Genomic DNA, 24,012 nt, shown 5'->3' with positions numbered 1-24,012 from the left:
AGCTTGATCAGTGTTTTCTAATTGTGAGTTTTATTTGCTGAAGTCACATATTTGAAGGGTTATTCTTGGTTTCACTTGCCGTGTACTTATTGGACTTTCACATAACCATGTTTGGCTAGAGTGAGTCGAAACGCAGTGAAATGAAGTACAAATTATTAATTAAGTTCTGTTCGCAGTTGGATACTTTCCCGAGAATCCGCTGCGAATCCGTTAGCTGAATCCAGTCAACTGAAATCTTCCCACTCTCGGCTGAGCGGTATGCCAAACAAAGGCCGAAATAGCTACTATAAATAAATAGTAATCATGGGAAATAAGCAGACGACGCGTGTACAGCAAGGCATTTGTGAAAAAGTAATTTCCATTGAGAGCCTGAATGTGCGCGCACTCATGAATGAACTTTGCCGAGGAGCACCAGCAACAGATGGCTGCCGAAATGAGCGAAAAGTTTTGGCCACCTACAAGTGGAATTCACAAGGCATCCGCCGCAGTGCTTGTCTTCAAACGGAGCACATGCGCACTTTCACGCACGTGGTGGACCCTGTTCGAAATTGAGGCGGATTGAATTTGGCGCACTTTTCAGACGCCGTGGGCTGCTGTGGATCCCGTTGGAGTCGCAGACCTTGGCGCCGGTTCCGCCGACTTGGCCAAGTTAGTCCTGTGCTCGGATTCAGCTGAAACGGTCGAGGTCGCTTGTTCGCTGCGCCAACAATTCCGTCTCCCAGTCATCAAACGGAAATTCAAATCCCGAGTTTGAACCAAACAACCCGCATTCCGAACTCGCCAATGGCCAAATTCTCATTTGAAGCGCGCTGACCGTCGGTCATTTCGCTGGTCGCTCTATCACGCAAATAGTTTCCCCTTGCTGGGAACAGTGCCAAATATTTGTAGAAAATTGTGTGAAGGGCAGCTGCCCCTGCTTTTGATTTGCAAACAAACATATCCGAGACGAGTGCTAAAAAAACAGAACAATTGCAGTTGACTGGCATAAAGTGCTCCCAACCGTTTGCTTAATTCTTTCGAATTGTTTTCAATAGAGCGGAGAAAGGAATCCCCTTTTGGTGAGTGTTTGGGATTACAGAAATATCTATAGGTTTCAGTGAGATTTAAAAGATCGTTTTGTCGAAAACTTTCCAAGGGTGACTTGCCAATCTAAGCAAATTGGGTATTATTATATTCCGTATCCTGTCGTCAACTCTGAATACAGCTATTTTTAGAACACTTCCATTAACCCTCTCCTCGCAAAATAAATTTCCCAACTCTTTCCACCATGTTACGCGGCGCTTCCATAAACGCCGACAGAATGTTAAAAGTTATATTGCTGTCAGGCCCGAAGAAATTTTAAATTATTTATTTTCTTATGAGGAAAACAAAAACTCGTTCTTCGAATGCGAAAAAGTTTGACGAAATTAATTAAATTACGACTCAACGTGTCGTTATTTGGGGGTAATTAAGCAAGGTTAGAGTCCCATTCTTATTGGAATTGCCTTTTTGTCATTAAGGTCCAAAAAATACAAATCGGGCCCTAACTTAAAACATTTAATTACATCCCTAATCAATTTATAACTAATGAGCCTTCTCTGCGGATTTGAAGCCCAGTTTTGGTATCAAATTATTCCATAATTTAGGAAAGATAGCGATGGGATATCCTCATCTTCCGTTTCCAGAGCCGTGTTTTCAGGGGAGACAACGGAAGTTATTGAGTCCCTCATTTGGTCCTCGTGCTCTACAGTTTTCTTTATTAGGCCAGCGGGGTCTCGAATCTAATTAGCTGAGGACGGTCTCGGACGGACCCAGACCTAAAGGCAAACCAGAAAATTAGAGGCGGTCTTTCGAAGACCCCTCACTCTGCCGCTTTTCTCCGCTTGGAACAAGGAAACAAGATTTTTATGTACCAGGAGATAAACCTTCTGAGGGAGGGGAGTACTTGCGACATCGAGAAATCCCTAGTTTTCGTTCGTGTCACTGTCACATCAGCTGGATGAGTTTTCGGGTGATCGGAGTGGCTGCCGGCGGAAAATTAGCATACTCGTTAGTCAATCCGTCAGCCGAGTTTACAGGCGGGACGTGACAGGGCCACCTCGACAGAGATCAGATCAAAATCGTCACTCACCTGAAATGTAACCAGACTTTGGTCGACGGGCGGATGAACGAGTGATTAGGCAGCGCAATCAGTGGCGCAGACCTCAGCCAGATATCCAGACCCAAACTCATAAATTTTTCTCATTAATGCGAATGTTTTGTGTAATAATTTGTTGGTGGCGCCACAATGAAAGTTATCACCCATACGCCACGTTGCAGGGTCGCGCCTGAAAAAGTTTCCCGGAAGCTGCAGAGTCCGGGGTCCGACTATCTGCTACCCTGAAAGCTAACGCATGCCTCCCCACAGTTATGGATCCATAATCCTTTTCAGCTCCAATCGCTCCCGAGCAACCTCACCTTTCGGTGCCAGAAAAGTTTTGCGGTTAATAAAATTGAAACAGCGCGCGAAACACACAACGCGTGTGCGTAATGTGCCCGCAGGGGCAAATTTGTTTACCGCCTGCACTTGACTATCATATGATTAGAGCGTTTTCGGAATGGCAGCTGTGGGTGGCACGTTTTCCCATATTTGACAAAATACTGTGTGGTTGCGGCGCTCTGAGCGCATGTGGGACTTTAAAGTTGCCCATGGCAGATGTCAGCTTCTGGCCACATCCTCTTTGATGACAGATGCAAACATTACGGTCATCCCACATCCGTCCGACTTCCTGTCCCTTTGCACTGCGACGATTGAGTGGATTTCTGTTGGTTTTAATGGATTGCATGATGCAAGTATGCATTACTGCATATGATTTTAAGGCCCGCTTAACGGGCGGATTCAAAATGTGATAAGTGCCGGGGGCAGAGAGCATTTATGTGGCTGGCTGTGCCAACTTTCGTCTTTATGGATAAAGTTTCTTTGATTTGGAGTATTAATGACGGCAAGGGAATTTTTACTAGCAGTGTGTGGCAACAATTTGCATGGCAACTTCTCTCACCCGCGGCCATCGGTGGTAACCTAGGGTAGTTTGTCTGTGTTGCGGCTGTTAATACAAGTTTTTTGAACTTTTCGTATTCGTTTTCGTTTTCATTTTTTTTATTTAATTGCCTACAAATTGCGAGCAAATTGGGTGGGGCGCAGCTTTGTACGATGCCAGCAATTTGTACCTGGCTTATTAGGTGTCGGCAGACGACTTCTCGACTTCCACGATTTTCAATCTCACGCCGAGTAAGTAATAATAAATTATATTTATTTACGAGAATGTCAATGCGACCCCACAAAATGGATATTTATGTGTGTACACTGCCATTTATTGTTTTTTTGGGATCCAAATTGCTGCTGGCTTAAAGGTTGTGCCCCCTGCCCCATATATTCCTGCGTAATTTATTGATGAGAACATTAAATGCTGGCAACATTCCAATCTTCTTATTGAGTTTTTGTTCTGCGTTTCGCTTCCTAAGCTCTTAGAACTAAATGACAAGTTTCCTTTAATGCCGTTTCCACGGATGCGCTGCCTTGAATGGGTCCTTTTAAATTGTTCTTTTAATTTGACTTTTTCCCCATGTGGACGCTGTTCAAATCAGCTATCAGCGCCTTTAAAGCTGGCCTGATCATTTTGTTTTTTTCAAGGCACGGCAGAATTAATTTGATATATAAAACTGATTAATGTCCGCGCTGGTTATTAATGACCATAAGGCAGCGGAGGGCCACGGCTAGGCTCCTGCCCCTCCTCGAATTGCGGGGAAGATGATTCCGAGTCCCAGTCCCAGTCCCAGTTTCAGTTCCAACATAATTAGGGCTGTGTTCCCGCAGCTCTTAGTTGGCCATTAACTGATGAATATGCAACAGAGCCGCTTGGTGCGAATGTCTCATCCATTCCGCAAATGAATTCCATAAAGTGGTCATTAGCTGGACTCACCTTTCGCCCAGAATCTCGGACTCTCAACCAGTTAACATCCCTTGCGGCTCGAGGCCGCATTTATCTTGCTGGCCTCCATTCAAATGGATTTCTGCTGGTGCAAATCTTTGACAGCTGTTCGAACCCCGTCTTTGAGTGTCATTTGGCTGCAGCTTGCTGACACAGAATGGAATTCAATTACCGCTCCAGTCAGCCGTGCAGATGGTGAGCAAGCAGGGCATAAATAGGATATTAAATAAGTGAAGGAGATAAGCGTGGGAAGCGCCGGGCAGAATTCGATCTGACGAGCCGTCAATTCCTGACACTCGACACATGTTCAATGAGCAGCGGAGCTCGTTGACGCGTGCGGCATCGCCTACCAGGTGAAAGGAGTCGCTGACAGGAATCCATTCGTCCCGGCGCGGCGGCAGGACTCACCTGCCTCATAAGAAGGTATTACTCATTTCCTGCTGCCTTCCCCCGACCGGTTCTAACTGTATTTGGTGCTTGATAAATGATAGCGCGGCAGCTCTGCAATCATCGACTGCGGCTTCTATGCGTCGTCTACTAATGCTCTAAATTTGACTGAGTCTGTAGACCCGAATGATTTATTGAAGCCACTAATTCACTTCGAGACTTTGAATGTTTTTGCAAATGCTGTCACATCGGCCCAACTAGTTGAGGAACGATGATGATGATGGAATTTTGATTGACTGCACGCAAGAGAAGTAACTCCTCCTGGTTACAAAAGCGTCCCACCTATTATTTGCTCAGGTCAGTTGGACCAGGTCGGAAATCAGATTCCCTCCTCCCTGCTCCAGTGTCCGAGCGGGAACCCAGGGACTGGGCCAGCTACCCTTCCGTTGGTGCACATCCGCTTGGCCCCTTGTACCCGAGGATTGACTGGAGTCATTTATCATAAAATCGTTCTCCGTGTCACTCCCTTCCCAATCCTTCTGTGGCTCACTGGACACGGACCACAGGCGGCCATAAATAATCCCGGGGAGCTGTTAAAGAAAGACGTTTGTATCCTGTATCTTTTATTCTCTTCGTGTTCCGCACATTGGCTCCACCTCCTTTCAGGGAAAAATTGTGCTTCGCCTTCGTCCTTTCAGCTAGCAAATAATGCTGTTGCAGGGGAGTGCAAATGAAAGAAGAAATCGAGTAAAAGAGCAAATGCTTCATTTGCATAGGGATTCCGGTTTAAATTCAATGAAGGTGACCTACGGTTCCTATTGTGTGGGCTAACGTAATTTCCATTAACTGTTGCGAAAAGTGTTTTAATTTCCCCAAGCTCACTTGGCCCCTTCTTCCTCTACTCTGCTGCCGGCTAATTTATTTTGGGCTGACCAAAAGAGACTTCAGGAAAGCCACAAACCACAACCTGCTGGGTCCCCGAATCGAATTTTCCTCCTGTGTGTAAACACGTTAGTGACAAGTGCGGGGATGGCCATATGTTCAGCTCCAGCAGGCAGCTCGTATAATTAGGTAGGACACTTTTTCTCCGGTAGTCGTAAAGTAGAAGAGTAAATTGTATACGTACATTAAAGAAATAATGCCCCCATGGAGAGAGGCAATAAAATATTCCTTTCCCCGATTGGGTAAAGATAACTTATATATGTTTGTGCCAAGTCAAAAGTTGTTTATATACTTTTGGTTCTAAAGCCGTTAAAAATCGCAAATTCGACTTAATTGAATTACTATTCGTGTTTTCCATAAAATGGTTTTCCACATTGGGTGTTTGTTTAATGTTTCAACGATGTTTAAACTCTATATATCATTTTAAGCCGTCGCTAAATTTCTTCAAAAGCTAAAATAGGAAGACCAACAATTTCAGCTCCAGCAAAATAAATGTTTTCCCGGGATCTGTCTCAGATGCTTTTTAAAGATGTTCTGCCAAATTGTATTGTTTTGAGTCCCCCGACCCATCCCAACATCTACTCTTTCTTCCCCTTTCTTTGTTTGTATTTCTATTTTGGTGGATGGGACTTTATCGCGAAGACTCAATGGCTCCGGCATCCGCATGCACTTAATGTGTGTGCGTGCCAACACCTGTGATGTATGGCTCCCATGGGGGCAACTTGTCATAGTTAAACAATTTGTAATGAATTTTCTAGTGAGTGTCTGGAACGGAAGGCTTCGTTCTAGTGCGGAAGCTGGCCAAGGGGGATGCAAATCATCACGGAAAAGGCCAACCACCGCCCCAACGACAGCGAAAAGAAGAATTCAGAGCTATTAGATTATTAATCTGTGAGTGAAACATCTCGAGATAAGTAGCCAGATCGCTGCAGCTTCATGACCATTAGACGATCTGACACTAAGCAAGGCAATTCACCATAAACAGTTTTCAACAATAAACAACTCGGGGAATGGACATTGATGCCCGGCCGGGAAGGCAAATATTTATAAACACTATATTTGGATAGGGCTGACTCCTGGCCAAATGGCTGCCATCGACCACATGAAATCAATTAAAATATTTGGCCAACTGCTTGCTGCACATAAAACAGCGTTGAGGGGGAAGCTCGGGCCATTATAGTAAAAAGTAATTGAAAGTACCCCGAGATGCGACTATAAAAGTTGCGTATCTGCCGCGTGGCACATGCAGATTCGAGCAGGGAGGGATAAAAAACGAACCGCTGACTGTGGGAATATCGACGATAATTGAAAATTATCCAAATAATGAAAATACATATTCGGAAATGAAGTACTTTGGCCGCAGCTCTTGTTTATTTCGAGAGCAATCACGCGCCAAGGAAAAGCAAAACAAAGCAAAAGCCAACAACCAAAAGCTCCAATCAGTGAGCCAGTGGGCCAGTGAGTCGTCGAAGGGGCATTTGCCCAGCTGTCCATCACATGGCCGATGGAATGCTCGCTAGTCGAACGCAAGTAAAAATTAATTAAAATACTCAACGGCTTGGGTTTCCCAGCCCGCAAACTGCGAGTACGCATCCACTTTTTGATTTTCACTCAGTTTCATGGTCGCGCCAGTCGAGCGGAGAGCGAGCATATCAAATATTTGCCAAATAATTAATCATGCCACTTTGTGGCCCGAAATCTCTGACGGAGCCGCGCGAACTGCCGTCGTCAGCCTACGTCAGTCTCAGTTAGCCCAGAACCCGGGCAGTCCGCCTGCGGGCCACTGATAAAGGCACACAGCTCCATCATCGCGCCCGCTGGAAGCTGACGGCCGGCTGCCCAGATTACGATAAATTTTTAAATAACGGCGACAGCTGAAGTTGTCTACACGCCTCGCTGACTGACGGCCCCACCGGGCCCAGAGCTCCTTGAACAGGAAGTGGGGCAGGTAGCCGCCGGGCCCCTTGTTCCGCATTAGGAGCCTGTCCGTCGATTAGTCAGCACCAGGCCGAAATTAACGTAATCAATTACTGCCCACACAGCTGTCCCACCACATACCCACTTCCAGGCGGGCTCTGCTCATAAATCAGTTTATTCTGCCCCGTCAGCGAGCCTGCGTGCTTGGGGAGACCTCGCAGGTGGGCAAGTACAGAAACTCGCTGTCCGTCCAGAAGTCCACCACCGTGAGCGGCTGCGGCCTGGCGTCCAGGTGCTGCAGACACTTGGCGAAGAGCTGGCCCTGCCGCACGTGCCGCATGTGCCCGGCGGCCACCTCCGACATGAGCCGGTCCACCGAAGAGTCCCGCCCGCTGGCACCCCGCGCGGGAACCGCGCGCATGAGCAGTTTGTGTGACTTGGCGGCGTCCACGTCCACGAGCACGGTGCTGCTGCCCCGCAGGTTGTAGACACTCCGGTTGGGCACGCCGTCCACGAAGAAGTCGAAGTGGTCCACGCTGTCCAGGTCGTGGGTGAACCACTGCAGGGCCAGTGAGCCGCCGTCCAGCCGCGTCGCTCCGCAGATGCTCACCGGGAAGCTGACCCGCGGCGAGGGACGTCGCCGGATGCCGTGCAGGTCGTCGTGGACCCGGCTGCGCACCTCCGACAATGCGCAGAGGTCCATGAAGAAGTTTTTGGCCAGCAACTTGGCTTCCAATTGCTTCTGTCCCTCCGGCGACTGAAAGAATTTGGCCCTCTTCACCGCCCGCCGCATGTCCAGACAGTGGTGGCACTTGCACTGCTCCTGGTAGGTCACGCAGGCGCTGGAGGCGTCCTCGACCTCCCCACCGGTGCCCTCTGCTGGCTGGCTGGTTTCCGCCTCCTCGGGGCTGACCAGGGCAAACGCGTGCTCTGCCTTGAGGGCGAGGTTCTCACTAACCTGCAGCGGACCCCCGGAAGCGCTGGCTCGGGACCCTGAGCGGGATCGTGATTGGGAGCGGGAACGGGAACGGGAGCGAGTGCGGGTGCGGGTGCTCCTAAGTGAACCACGGCGGGAACTCGTCCTTGACTGGATGGATCTGGGTGTTTGATCACCCCCCGACTTGGCCAGCATCCCTGAGTTCCGCCTTGAGCCAGAAACGGAACTACCCGACTTCCTCGTAGTCACTTTGGCAGATGGACCGCTTGAGCCTTGGCTGCTTCTCCGCCTCGAGTTCCTCGGTCGCTCTCCCTCGGAGTTTGGCACTGAAGCACTAACTAGGGCAAAAACGTGTTCCGCCGGCAGTGCCAGATCTTTTCGCGGTGACATCCTGGGCGTCCTTCGGGGTGAACCGGCGGTGGACGACCTAAGTTTTTGTCGGGGAGATCTACTGCTCGAGCGGTTTTTCGAAATGGAGCGCCTTGCCAAAACAGACGACTCCACCTCAAGTTTTCTATCAGACCGCAGCTCGAGCGTACTGTGCTTACTGGACTGTTTGCTCCCCGAAAGTTGCCCCGCTCCTCCAACGCTGGCCAGGTCAGACCTTTGCGTCTTCGGGGGTCTGCCAGGAACTATCTGTCCGGTAGCCAGGCTCCTCAGTGGGGGTGTATCCCGTCAGCGGGGTGATGTCGGAGAGCAGGCTCGTGATGTCGTATTTCGCAGCGTTGAAGGTGTTCTTTGAGCGGATAGTGGGCGAAGTCCACTGCGAGCTGCTGGGAACAGTGGGCTGGGCCGAAGTATCGGACAGAAGCGTGTCGTTGGACTTGCTAAGATAGGGGTTTTCCCTCTTCACAGCCTGGGAGGAGGCCGCGGATGATAGTGAGGGCTTGGGGTTCGGCAGGGCGCCCCCACCGCTTTTAATGAACTTGTGGAAGAGCCGCTTCACGGACGTAAAGGACTCACCTGCCCTGACCAAGTCCACTGTGCTCCTAAGGAACTGCTTGATCGAGGTGCTGGCCGATTCCAAATTAACCGATTGCTGCGAAGGCGGCGAATCAGTCAGCACCAAGGCACTGTGTTCTGGGGTGGCTGCCGCCTCCGTGCTCGATGATCTCTCCTGGCCGAGTAGGTTCAGGGAGCTGTCGCTATTGCTGGTAATGGTCCGCTGACTGGAGGTCATGGAGGTGCGGCTGCTCTGCGGGCTGACAACAACAAACACGGGGGGGACTTGGTCCGATCGAGGAATGGAGCCGCTCTTGATGGAACTCTTGACGACGGCTGGCCTCGGGGCCTTCCGGCTGCCAGAAGGAGCTGGAGGCATCTCCTCGGGCAACACGATGCTCACCCTCTTGGACATACTTACAATTTAACAGAGCAATGAACAGCGACTTAAGAAACTTTTGGGGGACCTTATTGGGGAAGTGTACCGAACGAAACATAAAGTGTGTGTAGGCATTCGCCCAAATGCCATCTAACGCAAGGGCGACTTTTCCCAGCAGCCGGCCCCAGGCTAATGCTCCTCAAAATGCAGGAGCAGGTCCTGCATTCAATCATCTTCAATGACGACTAATGCCCCGACCTCCGGGCGAGGGGGATGTTCATCCGTGACTTGCCTCTGTCATCGCAAGATACTGGGAGAGGGTCTGAGCGGCGATTGCGCATAATTTTGCCGGTGTTTGTCGCGTCGAGTGGGCGGGGCAAATTTGCATAGCTCGCGGACCTTTCAGCCCACATTAAATTTGGCCAGGGCCAGCGTTCGAGGCCTTCCGGGCACACCAGATACTTCTGACTCTAATTAGAGCTGCAGGAACCATAATGAGTTGCTGTTGGGCGAGGGGCTCTGTGCAGATGAATTCTGATTTCAACCTTAAAGAGTTCCGAGTGCGGCTTTAAGTTTGTTTCTTTTGCTAGGCTTATTATTCGGCATGACTGCTCGCAAAACACGGCAAATGATTAACCGACATGCCGCATTGCACATACGCCGCGTTGCCGCAGCTACAACCGGAGCACGCAAATGTATTAAATTATTTCTGCTATATGATTTATCTAACACGTAATACAGCCGCAAGACGCACAGTGTCTCGTTTTAGCAGAATATGTTGCAGGGAATAGTCGATTTTGAGATTAAATTGGAATGTGGGCTGAGATTGTTTTTTTACAGACTAAATCTTTTATAAAAGTCATCGAAGGTGCCTCTTTACCCTTAAAATCAATCGTGCATCTAAGCGCGTTTGTCATCCGTTAAATGTTATTTGTGCAGTGAATTGAATTTTAGAACTCAACAAAACAAGCCAACCCTTATTTTTATTCAGTTGTAAATAGGTCCCTTTGCCGAGTTTCTGTACCCATATCCTTACAAAAAATTAACATATGCCTCTCTCTGTTGGTAAGCGTGAATGCAAACATCGATTTTATCCATTTTCTTGAAAAAATCCACTGTGCTGAAAGAAAAGTAATACGTTCCTGGCCCCAACACATAATATCTGACTTTGTCTTTAGCGGTGGTTCACAGCGGGAACCCCAAGATATCCGCTGTTAGAAAGAGGCTGCGGGGGGCAAAGACTTCTTCTGCTTGTGTCCTGACAGCTGAAATTGCCTGACTCCCGGCCTTTATCTAACACATACCTTACTCGGCTCGTACAGCAATCCTAAATCATAAATAAATGTTTTTACCTCAATACACGCCTTATGGCTGCCGCAGATGCGTTTTACAGTCGCACCACCGAATTATGACCAATTTAAAGAGTGAGATGCGAGAGTCGCAACGGGAAATTAACGATATAAAAAATTCAATTTAATTTATTGAGGTCAATCGACGACATTGAGGTTTTCTAACTCGGGGCGTGTTTGGTCAGTCAAGTTTAATCATTTCTCTTATTGACGGCCCGATGATGCCTATTGCCTGCCAGGGATCCCCTGGGACCGCCTCTTAGAGGATGTCGGACTAAACGGAAACTTTAGCTTTTGCACTTTCGCTTATGGAGGAATCGCATTCAAAAGTTGACCGTAGCAAAAAGTTTCCTTATTTAGAGCAAGGAAGACCGATGTATACTTTGTTGTTGCCAGCAGCTATTTGACGTTGTTTGGACAGTTTTTTTAGTGGCATGAATAATTGACTCGCGGAGTGAAGTTCCAAGGGACCGGATGATTCAGTAGAGAATGAGGGAAGACTATCAAACTCCGACCAAAATAGCTTTTTTTTCCCTTTTGAATGGAGGCCGTCTTTCAAGTTAAACTCGGCAACAAAGGAAGCATGAAATCATAAAAAGTCAAGACCCAACGATTACATGTGCTTGGCTATGTGTGAAATTTTATTTATTTCCATTCCTTTCATCAACACATTTGTGGAGACTATTAGGCCAGGCCCGAAACTCCATTCGCCAGCAATTACCCCTGCCCTCTGCACTGAGAGAAATGGGAGGCCATTCCGGCTTGGGGTCAAAGAGCGGTGGCAAGGGTCGGAGGTCCTTAATGAGAGGCCTCCGGGTCAAAGCCGTTTGTGGGGCAAACATGTGTTTCTACACATTACATACAACGTTTCAGCTCAGGCCGGAACGCAATGAATAGCCCCGCCATTAATTCTTCCCTCTAGTTGAAATGCAGCATCAAACAACAAACAACTAACTGATTTATTGTCGCGTTTGGCCGGCCGTGGAGTAGTTCGACTCAGTTAGGCTCCTGGGAATGCACTTTCAAGAAGCCCGCTTGATTAGATTTTCAAGAATTGTCTCACGAGGTGGAACTCGGTGGAATTTCATTTGGCAAATGGGGAGACACGCACTCGTAGGCCACAATCAAAATAAATAAATAACGAAAACGAAAACGGAATCAATACCAGTCAGCCAAATGGCACCGATAGCTGGGGCAATCTAGTGCCAAATTGAAATTGAAACAACACAGGGCCAACAAGGCCCATCAGCACCCTCGCAAGCTGACGGCAGCCCAGATAAACCCGCTTAGAGCGCGGCTCTGTCCCGCCCAAGAGGAACTCGCTCCGTCAGTCTTGGCTGGGCACCAGGCTCAGCCAGCTTTCTTTCGGGGGATAAACGCATTTGATTGCGACTGGAAAGTATTCGCTTCTGCACGAATGGCTTTGTATTAGTTTGCGTCGGGGAGCAGATTGCGGGTGGCGGACGGCCGATTGGGGATGGGGGATGGGGCATGGCGGGTCCGGAAATGGCGACCGGGCTCCGAGTGAGCGTGAGAGATAATCGCAGCCGTCGGGGAAGAAGGAAGGCCACAAATAATTGGATGTTCGAAGGACCTTGATGCCAGAGACTCGGTCGGGGTTATAATTCGAAATTTATGGTCATGGGTGCTGTAAACTCGTGTTAAATGCAAGCTTGGTCGGCGATTGCATGTAAACGAGATTCTTTATTATGCAGATATGTACACTATCCCTACGCACTACACACGACCTCAGCTGCTGTTGGATCATAAATTCCCTCTGCACACCCCGATGCACACGCTGCGTATGCGTAATATTTATGCTCTGCGTAGGTAATCGGTTATGTTGCATTCGCCTGTCCAGATAAGCCGCAGATTCTGCTTTATGCACGGGCAAATGCACAACGATTAAAGCTGTTCCCGCCGCTGTTACATCGAATTAGCCCGAACTGACGAAACGCCTCTCCCTTTCTTTCTTCCGCTTTTAGCTTCCGGCGCCAACTGGCAAAAGTCATGCTGCAGAAGCAGCCGGGCAACCGCCCCAGCGAACTCAGTGGTCACGGCCGAACACAATGTGCGAAATAAAACACGGACCTGTGGCAGCACCAGCAGCAACCTCATCGGCATAAGCACGGAGAGCCCGACCAGGACCTGCGGCTATCGGACGGCGGACAGGACAAGGACGGCGGAAGGAGGCAGACCCTCGGAAACGGAAGTGGCCGGAGAGAGGCCATAAAACGGCACGCGTAGCACAGCATTGAGACATCTACCCCAACATGCACGCGGCCCTAATGGACGTGGGCCAGACGCTGGCTGGCGGGAGCAGCGCCAACGACACCGGGCTCCTGGCAACGGGAGGGGAGCAGGAGCAGGAGCAGGGTCCCGGGCTGGGGCTGGGGATGGGGATGGGAATGGAGATGGGGCAGCACAACGCCAGCGCCGACGGCGGAATGGTGCCCTATGTGCCCGTTCTGGACCGCCCGGAGACGTACATTGTCACCGTGCTGTACACGCTCATCTTCATCGTGGGCGTTTTGGGCAACGGCACGCTGGTCATCATCTTCTTTCGGCACCGCTCCATGCGCAACATACCCAACACGTAAGTGGATACATCGCTCCGTCGGGGTTCCCCGCGGGGGGCATTACAGCACTTGGGTCGAGGACCGGGGACGAGGGCTCGGCGAATAATATTTATTGACGGGCTTCCGCTTTGATACGGTCTGCTTCTCCGGGGACCGCCCCTCCGGGCCCATAAATAATAATGCCTTTATATGGCCGCACATTTGGACCCAAAATGAGCTCGTCACTCCGCGAAAAATGGCTTGAATTGCTACTCAAAATTCATGGGCTGTCTTATGGGTTGCATTTGATTTTATTGTCAGAGCAAAAGTGGCATCCTGCCCGTCCGGCCAATGAGTAAATTAAAAAGTGCCTTTCGACTTAAGCGAAGCAAACGTCAAAAACGATGTCAAGCCATCTGTTGTCTGCGATTCCCCAGTATAAAGTGGCACCGTCTGCAAACAAAACCCGAGCGTAGTTCTTCAAAATTAAATTGTTGCTCGAATTTATTCGCTTTTATGGTGCTTGCCCATGATCGCTGTTTGACCTAAGGCAGGCGAACTCCTCCATCTTGACTGCCAAGTTTTTGTCCTTGTCCTGCTAGATACACATTCAAACACTTTCGAACTGTGACGGCGTATTCGCAATGCGTGTCTAACAAATCCGACTTCGAATCGAGGCAAAAAGTCTCCAAGCTGTTTAAAAACCAAACTTTTCCCAACTACGAGAACTACGGAGCGGACTCAGACTAACATCTGGCGGCGTGGCTTGGTGGGGAGGCCGTCTGCTATGCAAATGTTTATTAACTTTTCAAAGTTGTGCAGTCTTGTAACTGGCGAAGTACAAATAATTCAAATGTAGATTCAATCAAAAGTTTCTGGCCCAAGATGCCGGCGTGAGCAGGAGTTGGGCGGGATCTATCTGGCCAAGTTCGGCTGCCGTTAAACTGAAACTCTCGTTTGGGTCATTCTTGCCGCTTTCGGACGACCGGGAGCTGCAGGTGGTCATAATTTCGCCATGATTGCCCGCAAATTGCCACCTTGTGCGCTTTCTGCTGAACTGGCTGATTGCAGTGGGGCAGTAGTTGTAGCCGTAATTGTGATTGCCAATGTAATCGTCCTGCCATTGATGGCCAAGTTAGACTTGGCCATCGCTCGCCGACTTTGTCGCGACTGCTAGTCTAGACACGATGGCTGGGAACGTGTCAGGTTGGAATTCATGTCACATGCAATCAGCTGAATCCAGCAGCTCTGATGGTTCCCCCACCCAGAAGCTCTTTTCCTTTCTGGTTCACCGGAGGTCGTTGGTGTCAATGTCAAGCCGATTTGCCGACGCAAAACGCTCTCAATCGCCCCTTCACTTTGCTCTAAAGAGCAGTCACTCAGAAATGGGTTGAGAGGGCGCCGGGACCCTCGTTTTGCCTTTTCAATCGCCATTGGCAACAACAAAGGCATTCCGGCCAAACAGGATCTCTTTCCGATTGAGCGGGCACCAAATCAGTCCGGGATTGGACCGACTCGTAACCCACTTCCGACTCCACATACTTGCAGCTACATCCTGTCGCTGGCGCTGGCCGATCTGCTGGTCATCCTGGTGTGCGTGCCCGTGGCCACGATTGTCTACACGCAGGAGAGCTGGCCCTTCGAGCGGAACATGTGCCGCATCAGCGAGTTCTTCAAGGACATCTCCATCGGGGTGTCCGTTTTCACACTGACAGCCCTATCCGGCGAGCGGTACTGCGCCATCGTGAACCCCCTGCGGAAGCTTCAGGTGAGTGTGTGCAACGGGGATCCCGCTCGGGACAGTACTAATGCTCTCCTACCGCAGACCAAGCCGCTCACCGTCTTCACGGCGGTGATCATCTGGATCCTGGCCATCCTGCTGGGCATGCCCTCGTTCCTGGTCTCCGACATCAAGTCCTACCCCGTGCTAACCGCCAAGGGAAACATGACCATCGAAGTGTGCTCCCCGTTCCGCGATCCAGAGTATGCGAAGTAAGTGGCGCACAGGATGCGCTGGCCATTCAAAGTAGTTGTTCCGATTTTATGAGAAGTATAAGGTCCTACCTAACCGCTGGCTCTTCAAGGAACCGTCAGATGGTATTAATCATTAACGCACCCACCCGCAATCTGCCTTCCGCCATCTGATGCAGATGTTTTCACCTGCTGTCCTCCACCCTCCTAGCCCACCCTTTCAGCTCCGGCCGATGCGAGACTCCTTATTGACGTGCTTAAGCCACAAGCCCCGCAAGTTGAACTTAATTCCTTTTCCCATCAATGTTGCTGCTGGGCGCAAGCTGGAAATCCTTTCGTGTGGCTTGCGTCAGCTGTTGCCACATAATCTGCCTGTGATGTAATTTACACAGATCCTGCGAAAGGACGGCGGTGGTCGCCCCTCAACTGGTCGCTAATTTTTCATTTAAGGCATGCCGACACGCCGTTTTTTCATAGCACTTGGTGGCATGTGTTTCGACCACATCGAGACCATCAAAATGTGGAGGAAATGGGACTCGGAGGCTGTAAGTCAAGGGTCCCCTTCTTTGCTTTAATGGTCATCCTTCGCAGGGACGCAATTTAATATCGCCCGCTCGGGCTGTTTTAATAGTCCGGAAAGTCGCTTAAATATTCATGGAAAATCAAAAAATCCTCTTACTTTGAGCGAAATTAAAAGTAGGTCCCAAAGTTAGCGACCAGCCTGTCCCCATGACTACTTTCTGATTGGTATTCCAGTCGAAAAGTGGCCAAGCTCTAATAGAAATCTGTTCTGGTTCCGGGTGACCCTCTTTCAGGTGCATGGTGGCGGCCAAGGCTTTCATCTACTACCTGCTGCCGCTGTCCATCATCGGAGCCCTCTACATCATGATGGCCAAGCGGCTCCACATGAGTGCCCGCAACATGCCCGGCGAGCAGCAGTCCATGCAGAGTCGCACCCAAGCCCGCGCCCGTCGTCATGTGGCCCGGATGGTGGTGGCCTTCGTGGTGGGTAAGTCCGCACTCCGCATCCCGAATCCCGCATTCCGCCTCCCTTTGCCCCACGGACAGTCTAATTGGCTTCGGACTGTCCTTGCAGTGTTCTTCATTTGCTTCTTCCCGTACCACGTGTTCGAGCTGTGGTACCACTTCTATCCCACGGCGGAGGAAGACTTCGACGATTTCTGGAACGTGCTGCGCATCGTGGGATTCTGCACGAGGTGAGTGGGGCTCAGTTAAGCGCTCTCAGCAGTTTTCGGGGGCCCTTCTCCGCCACTAACACTCTTCAGAGGGACATTTTTTTTGATTTCCTGCTTGCACTTGCCACCCAAGCATTCCTCGAGGGGAAGAAAATTTATGGCCTTCCGGTGGCACAGAGTTGCTGATGGAGAACAGAGGATGCATATGTGAATGTTATTCGGTGTCTTTCTTTAAAGTTTCGCTGCACTCATTTTCGCAGCATTGCCCTTGCCGCCGGCACTTGCCGTAATTTTAATTGAAACAGATTATGTATGCACATCCCGCTCCCCATCCGCTTACCAGTACATTCATTTCGGCTGACAGCAATACCCCTCTGCACTGCGATCCAATTTGGGCGTCACTTAGCGCAGTAAAACTCTGAAAATAATGTGTCAGCAATTTGGTGGCTTAATTCGCGCCCAGCGGCGGTACTAAAAGCAATTTGCATTCTGCGCAAGTGGGTGGAAATAAAGCCCAATCTAGTGTCACAAACAGTGCAGATATCTGAGGAATGGTCTTAATATACTTTTGTTGGGCAGCGATTAAGTTCGGATGTAGAATATCAATGACTCTGTGAACAGCAGAAGCTGGGAATACTTATGTTTAGCTAGAGAGTGAAAGCTTTAAAAAGGGTATACACATTTTATTCAAAAAACTAAACTTGCCATTTGTGATCCCATAAAACACAAAATTTTGGCCAGCTTCATAATATTATAGGTATTTTAATCCATGTTCGCAAGTTCGTTTCCGAATGCTGTCAAAATTTAAAGCTAGTCGTCCAGAGATTTCGAATATAGTAATTTAAGGCAACTAAAGCTTGAGAGGGCACTGATAAAAAACATTTATAAAATGAATGTTACAGCAAAAATCGTAACAAGAGTAAAATGCGGCTGTTGGGGGCGCACTTAGAGCCCGTTTCCGGCCAAATTGCGCACCGTTGATTGGCTCTAACCTGGCCGTGCCATTTCAATTTGCAGCTTCCTCAACTCGTGCGTCAACCCCGTGGCCCTCTACTGCGTGTCCGGGGTGTTCCGGCAGCACTTTAATCGCTACCTTTGCTGCATCTGCGTCAAGCGGCAGCCGCACCTGCGGCAGCACTCCACGGCCACGGGAATGATGGACAACACCAGCGTGATGTCGATGCGCCGCTCCACCTACGTGGGAGTGGGCGGTGGAAACCTGCGGGCCTCCCTGCACCGGAACAGCAATCACGGAGTGGGCGCCGCAGGGGGAGGGCCTGGTCGGGGGGCAGCTTCCACCGGCAGGACTCGATGCCCCTGCAACACGGAAACGGGCACGGAGCCGTCGCCTCCGCGGCTGGCTGCGGATCCGGCGGACGAGCGGCGGCCGGGGGCGAGAAGAGGTGAGGCACGCTCATTGTGGAGCTGCTGGAGGAGGAGGAGGTGGTGGTTTCCTTGCAGGCCGACGAGCAGCTCTGAGCGGAGACAATGGGCCCGTGATCTCACTCTGTGCTTGCACCACCCGCACGTAGCACGCTGCACCACGCACTCTGCACCCGACACTTCTCCCCTGACCCGCTGGCACTTGCCAGTCAGTTTGTTTATTGACGCGGGCCGGTCTAATTTGGAATCGCATCCACGCCGAGTCCGATTGGCGGAGCGGATGTGGAGGCCACCCCAGGCCAATGCTTCGATGAGGGTGTACTTCGACCCGAGGATTGCCTGGGCGAAAAGGGGGTGGACAGCATTTGCATTCTATTGAACCCAGTGCCATTGTATATATACTACATAGTACGCTACAGACAAACTTTTGGCATTAATACAAATTTTATGTAATGTTATCTTGTGTCGTACCCTGCCGTATTTTGTGTGTTAATTAAGTAAGCCACCTAGCCCACTAAACGTAACTCGTTATTACCTACCCCAATGCAATAAAATGGTATTCTATAAGCCACTGACTCAAAAAAGCAAAACATGGCAACACAACCCCCACTAATTATCGTATACAGAAATGCATATATCAATAGGCTTAACGGATTTTAGCATACGATTACTGTAAATAAATGAATTCCATAAATGTTAAGAGCAAACATGTTGTCCAGAATGCGGTGCAGTTTCGCAACCAGAAGGTTTTAAGGCTGGCGGAACATAGAACACCAGATACGCAGGTATGACTCTGTACATACGCTTTTTCGGGCCAATAAGTGTACTTTTTACTCTAATTACCGGATTCTATTGACCCAATATTTTTTACTGAATGATTCCAGCATTATTAATCATTACGAGAACGACCGTTTGCGTTACTAATCGATGGAAGTTAGCAGGAGAAGGAAGCCCCCCAAAAAAGGGTCAGCCACATGGAAAACGTATATCATAGCCGACGGATAAGTGCGCTTTAACACTGTGCTGCTATTTGCTGTTTAAATTGTGAAACGAAATGCAAATAAATCGAAGTTTTATGTAAAATAGGCTTATCTTTCAAAGCTCAAATCGACATGTGCCAATCAAAATAGAACAAATTTGTTGGCGTTGGCACAAACAGAAAACCTTGTAGGTGAATATGTATTTTCCCTTCAATTTTAGGATAGACCGAAATAATTTCAATTATTGCAAAGGGTATTTTACGTCATTTTTTGGCTGTCAGTCAATATTTAGGAGCTGTATGCCGATATGCCGTAACCAAAAGCCCCAACTGGTTTAGCAAGTAAAGCCTTCCTTTTAATGGCACATTTATCTAAGAAGAAAAGCAGACCGCTTCGGCAACTTGATACAAGTTAGGCAAAAGGTAGCTGGCATTGGGCTTGAATCCAGAAAGTTAAAAGCGAATTTTAAAATAAAATTTGTGGCCCTTTAACAGGTACACTAGACACATTGGCAGCGAACTCAAACGTGAAAAAATTAAAAACTTTAAACATTAATCATCTTTGCTTTTTGCGCTTTGAGAAAATTGGAAATTTTTTTGCAATGTGAAAACTGGTGCCTGGCTTATTGACCCAATTTGAAAACAAGGGGCGTTGCGGATAACAACCTTTACTTGTATCGTTAGTCCAATTTATTTGGGAACATTGGTCGAATCACCCTTATCATGCCTAAATCGTAAAATTGCTTTGAAGTTTTGGTCCAATGGAGCAACTACTGCTGCACCAACTCCCTTTGCACTGACCCACCGGACTCTCCCCCACACATTTAAAGCAATTTGCTTATTTAGACAAAGGAAACCAGCACAACGAGACCAGAAAAGACAATAAATACAATCTGGCCCCAAACACACACAAAATTTCATTATGGAATGCCAATCAGAAGGTCACAGGCCACAGGCGCCGGAGTCGGTGTATGTAAAGTGGGCGAGCACGGCGTGTATTATCTGTGGACTGTCGCCCCCCGACAAATTTCGAGTCCATAGTCGTTGGCATCCAATAAATGGGGGGTTCAAAAAGTCCAATCTGACCCCTTGTGGGTGAGGAGAGCGAAGGTGGCTGTCCATCCGCCTGTCCGGCAGGTGATCGACCTAGCGACCCCTCTAAATCACAGATGAAAGGGCCGAGAGGTGATTCCGGACCTGGACCGTCAAGCAATACCAAATGGGGGGTGTTGTATGTCCACAGCCTGCTCTGTCAAAGGTAATGCTTCTGCCACCGGCTTTCCCCACAAATGCGACGCCGAATTGCTGGTCACTTGGCTCCGATTTTGAACTGCGATGTTCACCGCACAATTAGCTAATTATGCTCTGCACGGCATTAAGTCTGGGGCTTCCAGGAGTTGAGGAGGCCAAAGCTGGTTGGGCCAGTTTAGTTGAAAGTCTACGACCACCGAAAGACCTAAACTCTTGAGCTAGTGTAACGGTAGCTAGTGGAACGGTAAGTGGAATAAGCTCGTAAAGCACTAATGCGGCCTTTCCTGGGAAGATATATTCAGGCGAACACGCCATTTGCTCGCCCCCGTTTTAATGGTATCTTGAAAGTGGTAGCTAGGACACCTTATTATATCCACGTGTTGAACCAACAAATTTGCTTTAAGGGCTGCCGATATGGGTTGTCCTAAATTGCGTATGCAAATGAGGACAGGTTAGGTGTTTTCAAGATATTCATGTGATGTGCCAGCACTGGTAACGAGATTATCAAGTGCAGAATGGTTCCAATTCTACCATAGACCTTACACACAAGTGGTTCTAAGTGATTTATCGACCGGGCCGAAGGAGCAAATCCTTTATGAGATCGACTACACGAATATAACTAACAATTAGTGGCCTCTCCACCTTCTGTGGGGTTATCCTTTATGTGTTCACGCATTCATAAGTCCTCATTATGTTGAGGCAGAGACAGCTGCTTATTCCAACGTGGCTGTTACATTCCCTTTTATATTGGGTTAACACGCAGGCTGCTCCTCCGGTCAGTCTGCGAACGGCTGAGCCGTGTCTAATATACACTGGCCAGTGGTGTAATGCTTTGTCCTCCAGCGCTTATGGCTCTGCAAATGCCTCTATAAAATTGGCTACAGCCAAGTCCATGAAAAACGAAATAGGGTCATGTTGTCTTAAATCCCCTATATAAAAAATGTTTGAGTTTTCAATCGTCTTACTCGCATATGCTTATTCATTAAAACCAAATAAATATTTTAAATACAATTATACCAAGAGCGTTATAATTTGACTTTAGACGCCTGAATTACATGTTCAGCGACGGTGTCAGAGTTTGGCTAGACATTAAACTAATTAATAAGAAAAGGGCATTTTCCTTTCGGCCTGCTTTGAGCTCGCCTTCCATTCGCCTTGTTAATTGCAAAGCCCTGCTGTTCAATCCAGAAAAATGAAAGGAAGAAGGAAGCCGAAGCCAGAGCAGATGTCTCAGACAGATGGAAAGGCCAGGTCCTCAGACTTGTCCGGTTATGTTCCACTGCCGACTTGTGTTTTGATTGCGGCTAAATTCTTATTTACATTCCGGTCTGTTTATGTCTACAGGCCAGAAAGTTGTTTCCGGCTTTGGTTGTTTGATGGTCTATATTTTTGGGGGATCTAATGAATTGCTCAACTAACGTTTCGGCTGTTAAATTTGCCAGATGGAAGCTTAAACAGAAAACATCATGAATATTTTCTCCATTCACCGAACCATTTATCATGGCAATTATGTAATGAATTTTAGATGAACCAGGCTGCGTTTTTTCTCGCCAGTGTACACTTTCAAGTTTATTAAATTTCACTGGCAAGTATTTAATTTCGTTTGTGTGAATTCACGTTGCCATTAAATTGGAATCAATAGAAATCGTTTGTCAAGGGAAGGATGGAAACTGAATTTTTTAGAGCCTGGCTAAAAGCGTAAAGCGTAGGAAGCAGTGGAATTGTGAAAACGAGAGGGCTTGAATGGGGTAAGTTGATGGTTGATGGTTGACATGTGAGGCCAATGCCTATCTTGTCTGCTTTAGCTTTCTGTGGTTGTACTTCAATTCCAGAGATCTGAGATACTTTGAATCGATTTCTTCTGATACAAGTGTTCATTTATAATAATAGTACATACTTTAAGACCCGGTAAGGCCCTTTTAGAATGTCGCCTCATAAAGCAAAGACTCCTCACCTCGGGGGAATTTCATCAGCAGCGGCATCGAATCACAACCTTTTCTGCCCCATGTTTTTTTCTCTCCCATTTTGGTAAGCAAATCGGAGGTGGCGTTCGCGTAATAGGCTTATGCGCTGCCTAAAGCCGGATTTAATGCACACGCACTTTATTTAATGACAGTTTCAAGCAAAAAAAAAAAAAACGCTTAGAGGGAATCCAGGAAGAACAGCTGGGTCAAGATGGTCGAAGGTATTCCCCGGAAGCATATATGCAAATGGGCTTCCCTAGGGTTACCTCGGAGGTAAATCAGTTCCTACTTGTAAAAATGATGATTCGCCATTTGATTAAAACACAGGTCACAAATGATCGTGTAAGACATGGTCTTTACAACAAAAATGGATTGTATAACATTGGGACCTTAAATATGTGAGGTTTTTTCCTGTGTTCGTGTAAGTAAAAAGAAGTCTTGCGAACAGTGCCCTCGCCACCTGCCTCGTGCGTCATCGGAAATCAAATGAAAAGTAATTATTCAAGAAGGGTCCCCGTTCCAATGGGCTGTCGCCCTGTTCGGCATTAATGGGATTTGCTGCAAAACTTCCAAGCTGATTTCAGGCACCCAGAGCCACTCTTGGGGAGAGAGGCGGAGCAATGCCCGGAAAGAGCCCATACCGGAGGCGCCTGAATAAGAGGCTTTTTGAAGTGAAACTTCTTTAGGCGCGTTATGGATTTTCGGGGACGGAGTAAAACCGATTCATGACCGTCACGAAAATTACCGTCACGAAAATTGCCGTCACGAAAAAGCGAGGATCCCCATCCCTTTCTAACCGCTGACGAACGATGTCTCTATCCTCCTCTATCCTTTCTCGCTCTCAGCGCGCTCGCACAAAGTTGCAGTTGAAAAAGGGGTGAGAGGTGTGAATGTCAAAAGGAATTCAAATCGAACAGGTTGCATACAGATATTAATTGGCACCATAATTTCTATCCATTTTATTTGACCTAGAAATGAAAACACATATCGATATGTATTTGTCTTCTTCTTCTTCTCAATCGGTTTGTTAACTTTTGAGAGTCGCCAGCACATTTCGAGACCTCTAAAATGAAGCGTATAATAAGGCTTTTATTCGGTTTCCTACAGAATTTCAATTTTAACAAGAAAGGAAGCTAGCTTCGGCAAGCCGAAGCTTATATACCCTTGCAGTCATCAAATATGTCGAACTAAATACAAAAAGGCTAAACAGTATCGAAGCTATGACGATTTTTCTATTCATTTTCCGTATTTTCGACTATTGTTCAAATGTCGACTATATGATATAGTTGTCCGATTTTGATCAAATTTAATTCGTAATTCAAGAGTCGTAAGAAAACTCTATATTCCAAAAATCATACTTGTCTGATAAAAAAACAACGATGTTATAAATTTGTTTCCATTATTTCGATATAAATTTTTCGATCTTTCCTATGGCAGCTATAAGATATAGATGACCGATTTTTATGAAACTTTTTTCTCAATATAAACGTTGTTAAAAAACTTGATATTCAAAAAATCATGGGATAAAAAACAACGATGTTATCAATTTATTTCCATTAATTCTATATATAATTTTCGATCTCTCCTATGGCAGCTATATGATAGAGTTATCCGATTTTGATCAAATTTAATCCGAAATTCAATAACAGTTAGAAAACGCCATCTTGAAGAATTCAAGTAGATCTGACGAAAAACACCGGCGTGAGAATTTTTCATTTCATTCCCTCGTATGGGAGCTATCCTTTATAGTCGGCCGATCCGGCCCGTTCCGACTTATATACTGCGTGCAATAACTACACACCTTTTGGGAAAGTTTCAGCAAGATAGCTTTAAAACTGAGAGACTAGTTTGCGCGGAAACGAACAGACGGACAGATGGACAGACGGACAGACGTACAGACGTATTCCGAT

At 47.9% G+C, this 24,012-nt stretch overlaps 2 protein-coding genes across 2 annotated transcripts; one reads left to right on the top strand and one right to left on the bottom strand.

The window, feature by feature from the left end:
- The first annotated feature begins 6 nt into the window (after positions 1–6).
- LOC108095069 (neuropeptide CCHamide-2 receptor) lies at positions 7–18,037 on the top strand. The gene is given in 9 exon segments (XM_017195995.2): positions 7–120; positions 177–1,058; positions 12,786–13,396; positions 14,907–15,126; positions 15,184–15,350; positions 16,145–16,338; positions 16,426–16,546; positions 17,543–17,808; positions 17,811–18,037. Coding segments are annotated over 7 exon segments (1,413 nt in total). The 5' UTR covers positions 7–120; positions 177–1,058; positions 12,786–13,073; the 3' UTR covers positions 17,933–18,037.
- On the bottom strand, positions 7,351–9,610 carry LOC108095062 (nucleolar and coiled-body phosphoprotein 1). Its single transcript, XM_017195983.2, is given in 2 exon segments — positions 7,351–8,757; positions 8,759–9,610. Coding segments are annotated over 2 exon segments (2,106 nt in total). The 5' UTR covers positions 9,488–9,610; the 3' UTR covers positions 7,351–7,380.
- Positions 18,038–24,012: the final 5,975 nt, after the last annotated feature.

The sequence above is a fragment of the Drosophila ficusphila genome, unplaced genomic scaffold (genome assembly GCF_018152265.1).
Source record: "Drosophila ficusphila isolate 14025-0441.05 unplaced genomic scaffold, ASM1815226v1 contig_414, whole genome shotgun sequence".
In the NCBI taxonomy this organism is placed as follows: Eukaryota; Metazoa; Arthropoda; class Insecta; order Diptera; family Drosophilidae; genus Drosophila; species Drosophila ficusphila.
Note: the sequence above shows the minus strand (reverse complement) of the source record. Positions and strands in the feature narration are given on the sequence as shown.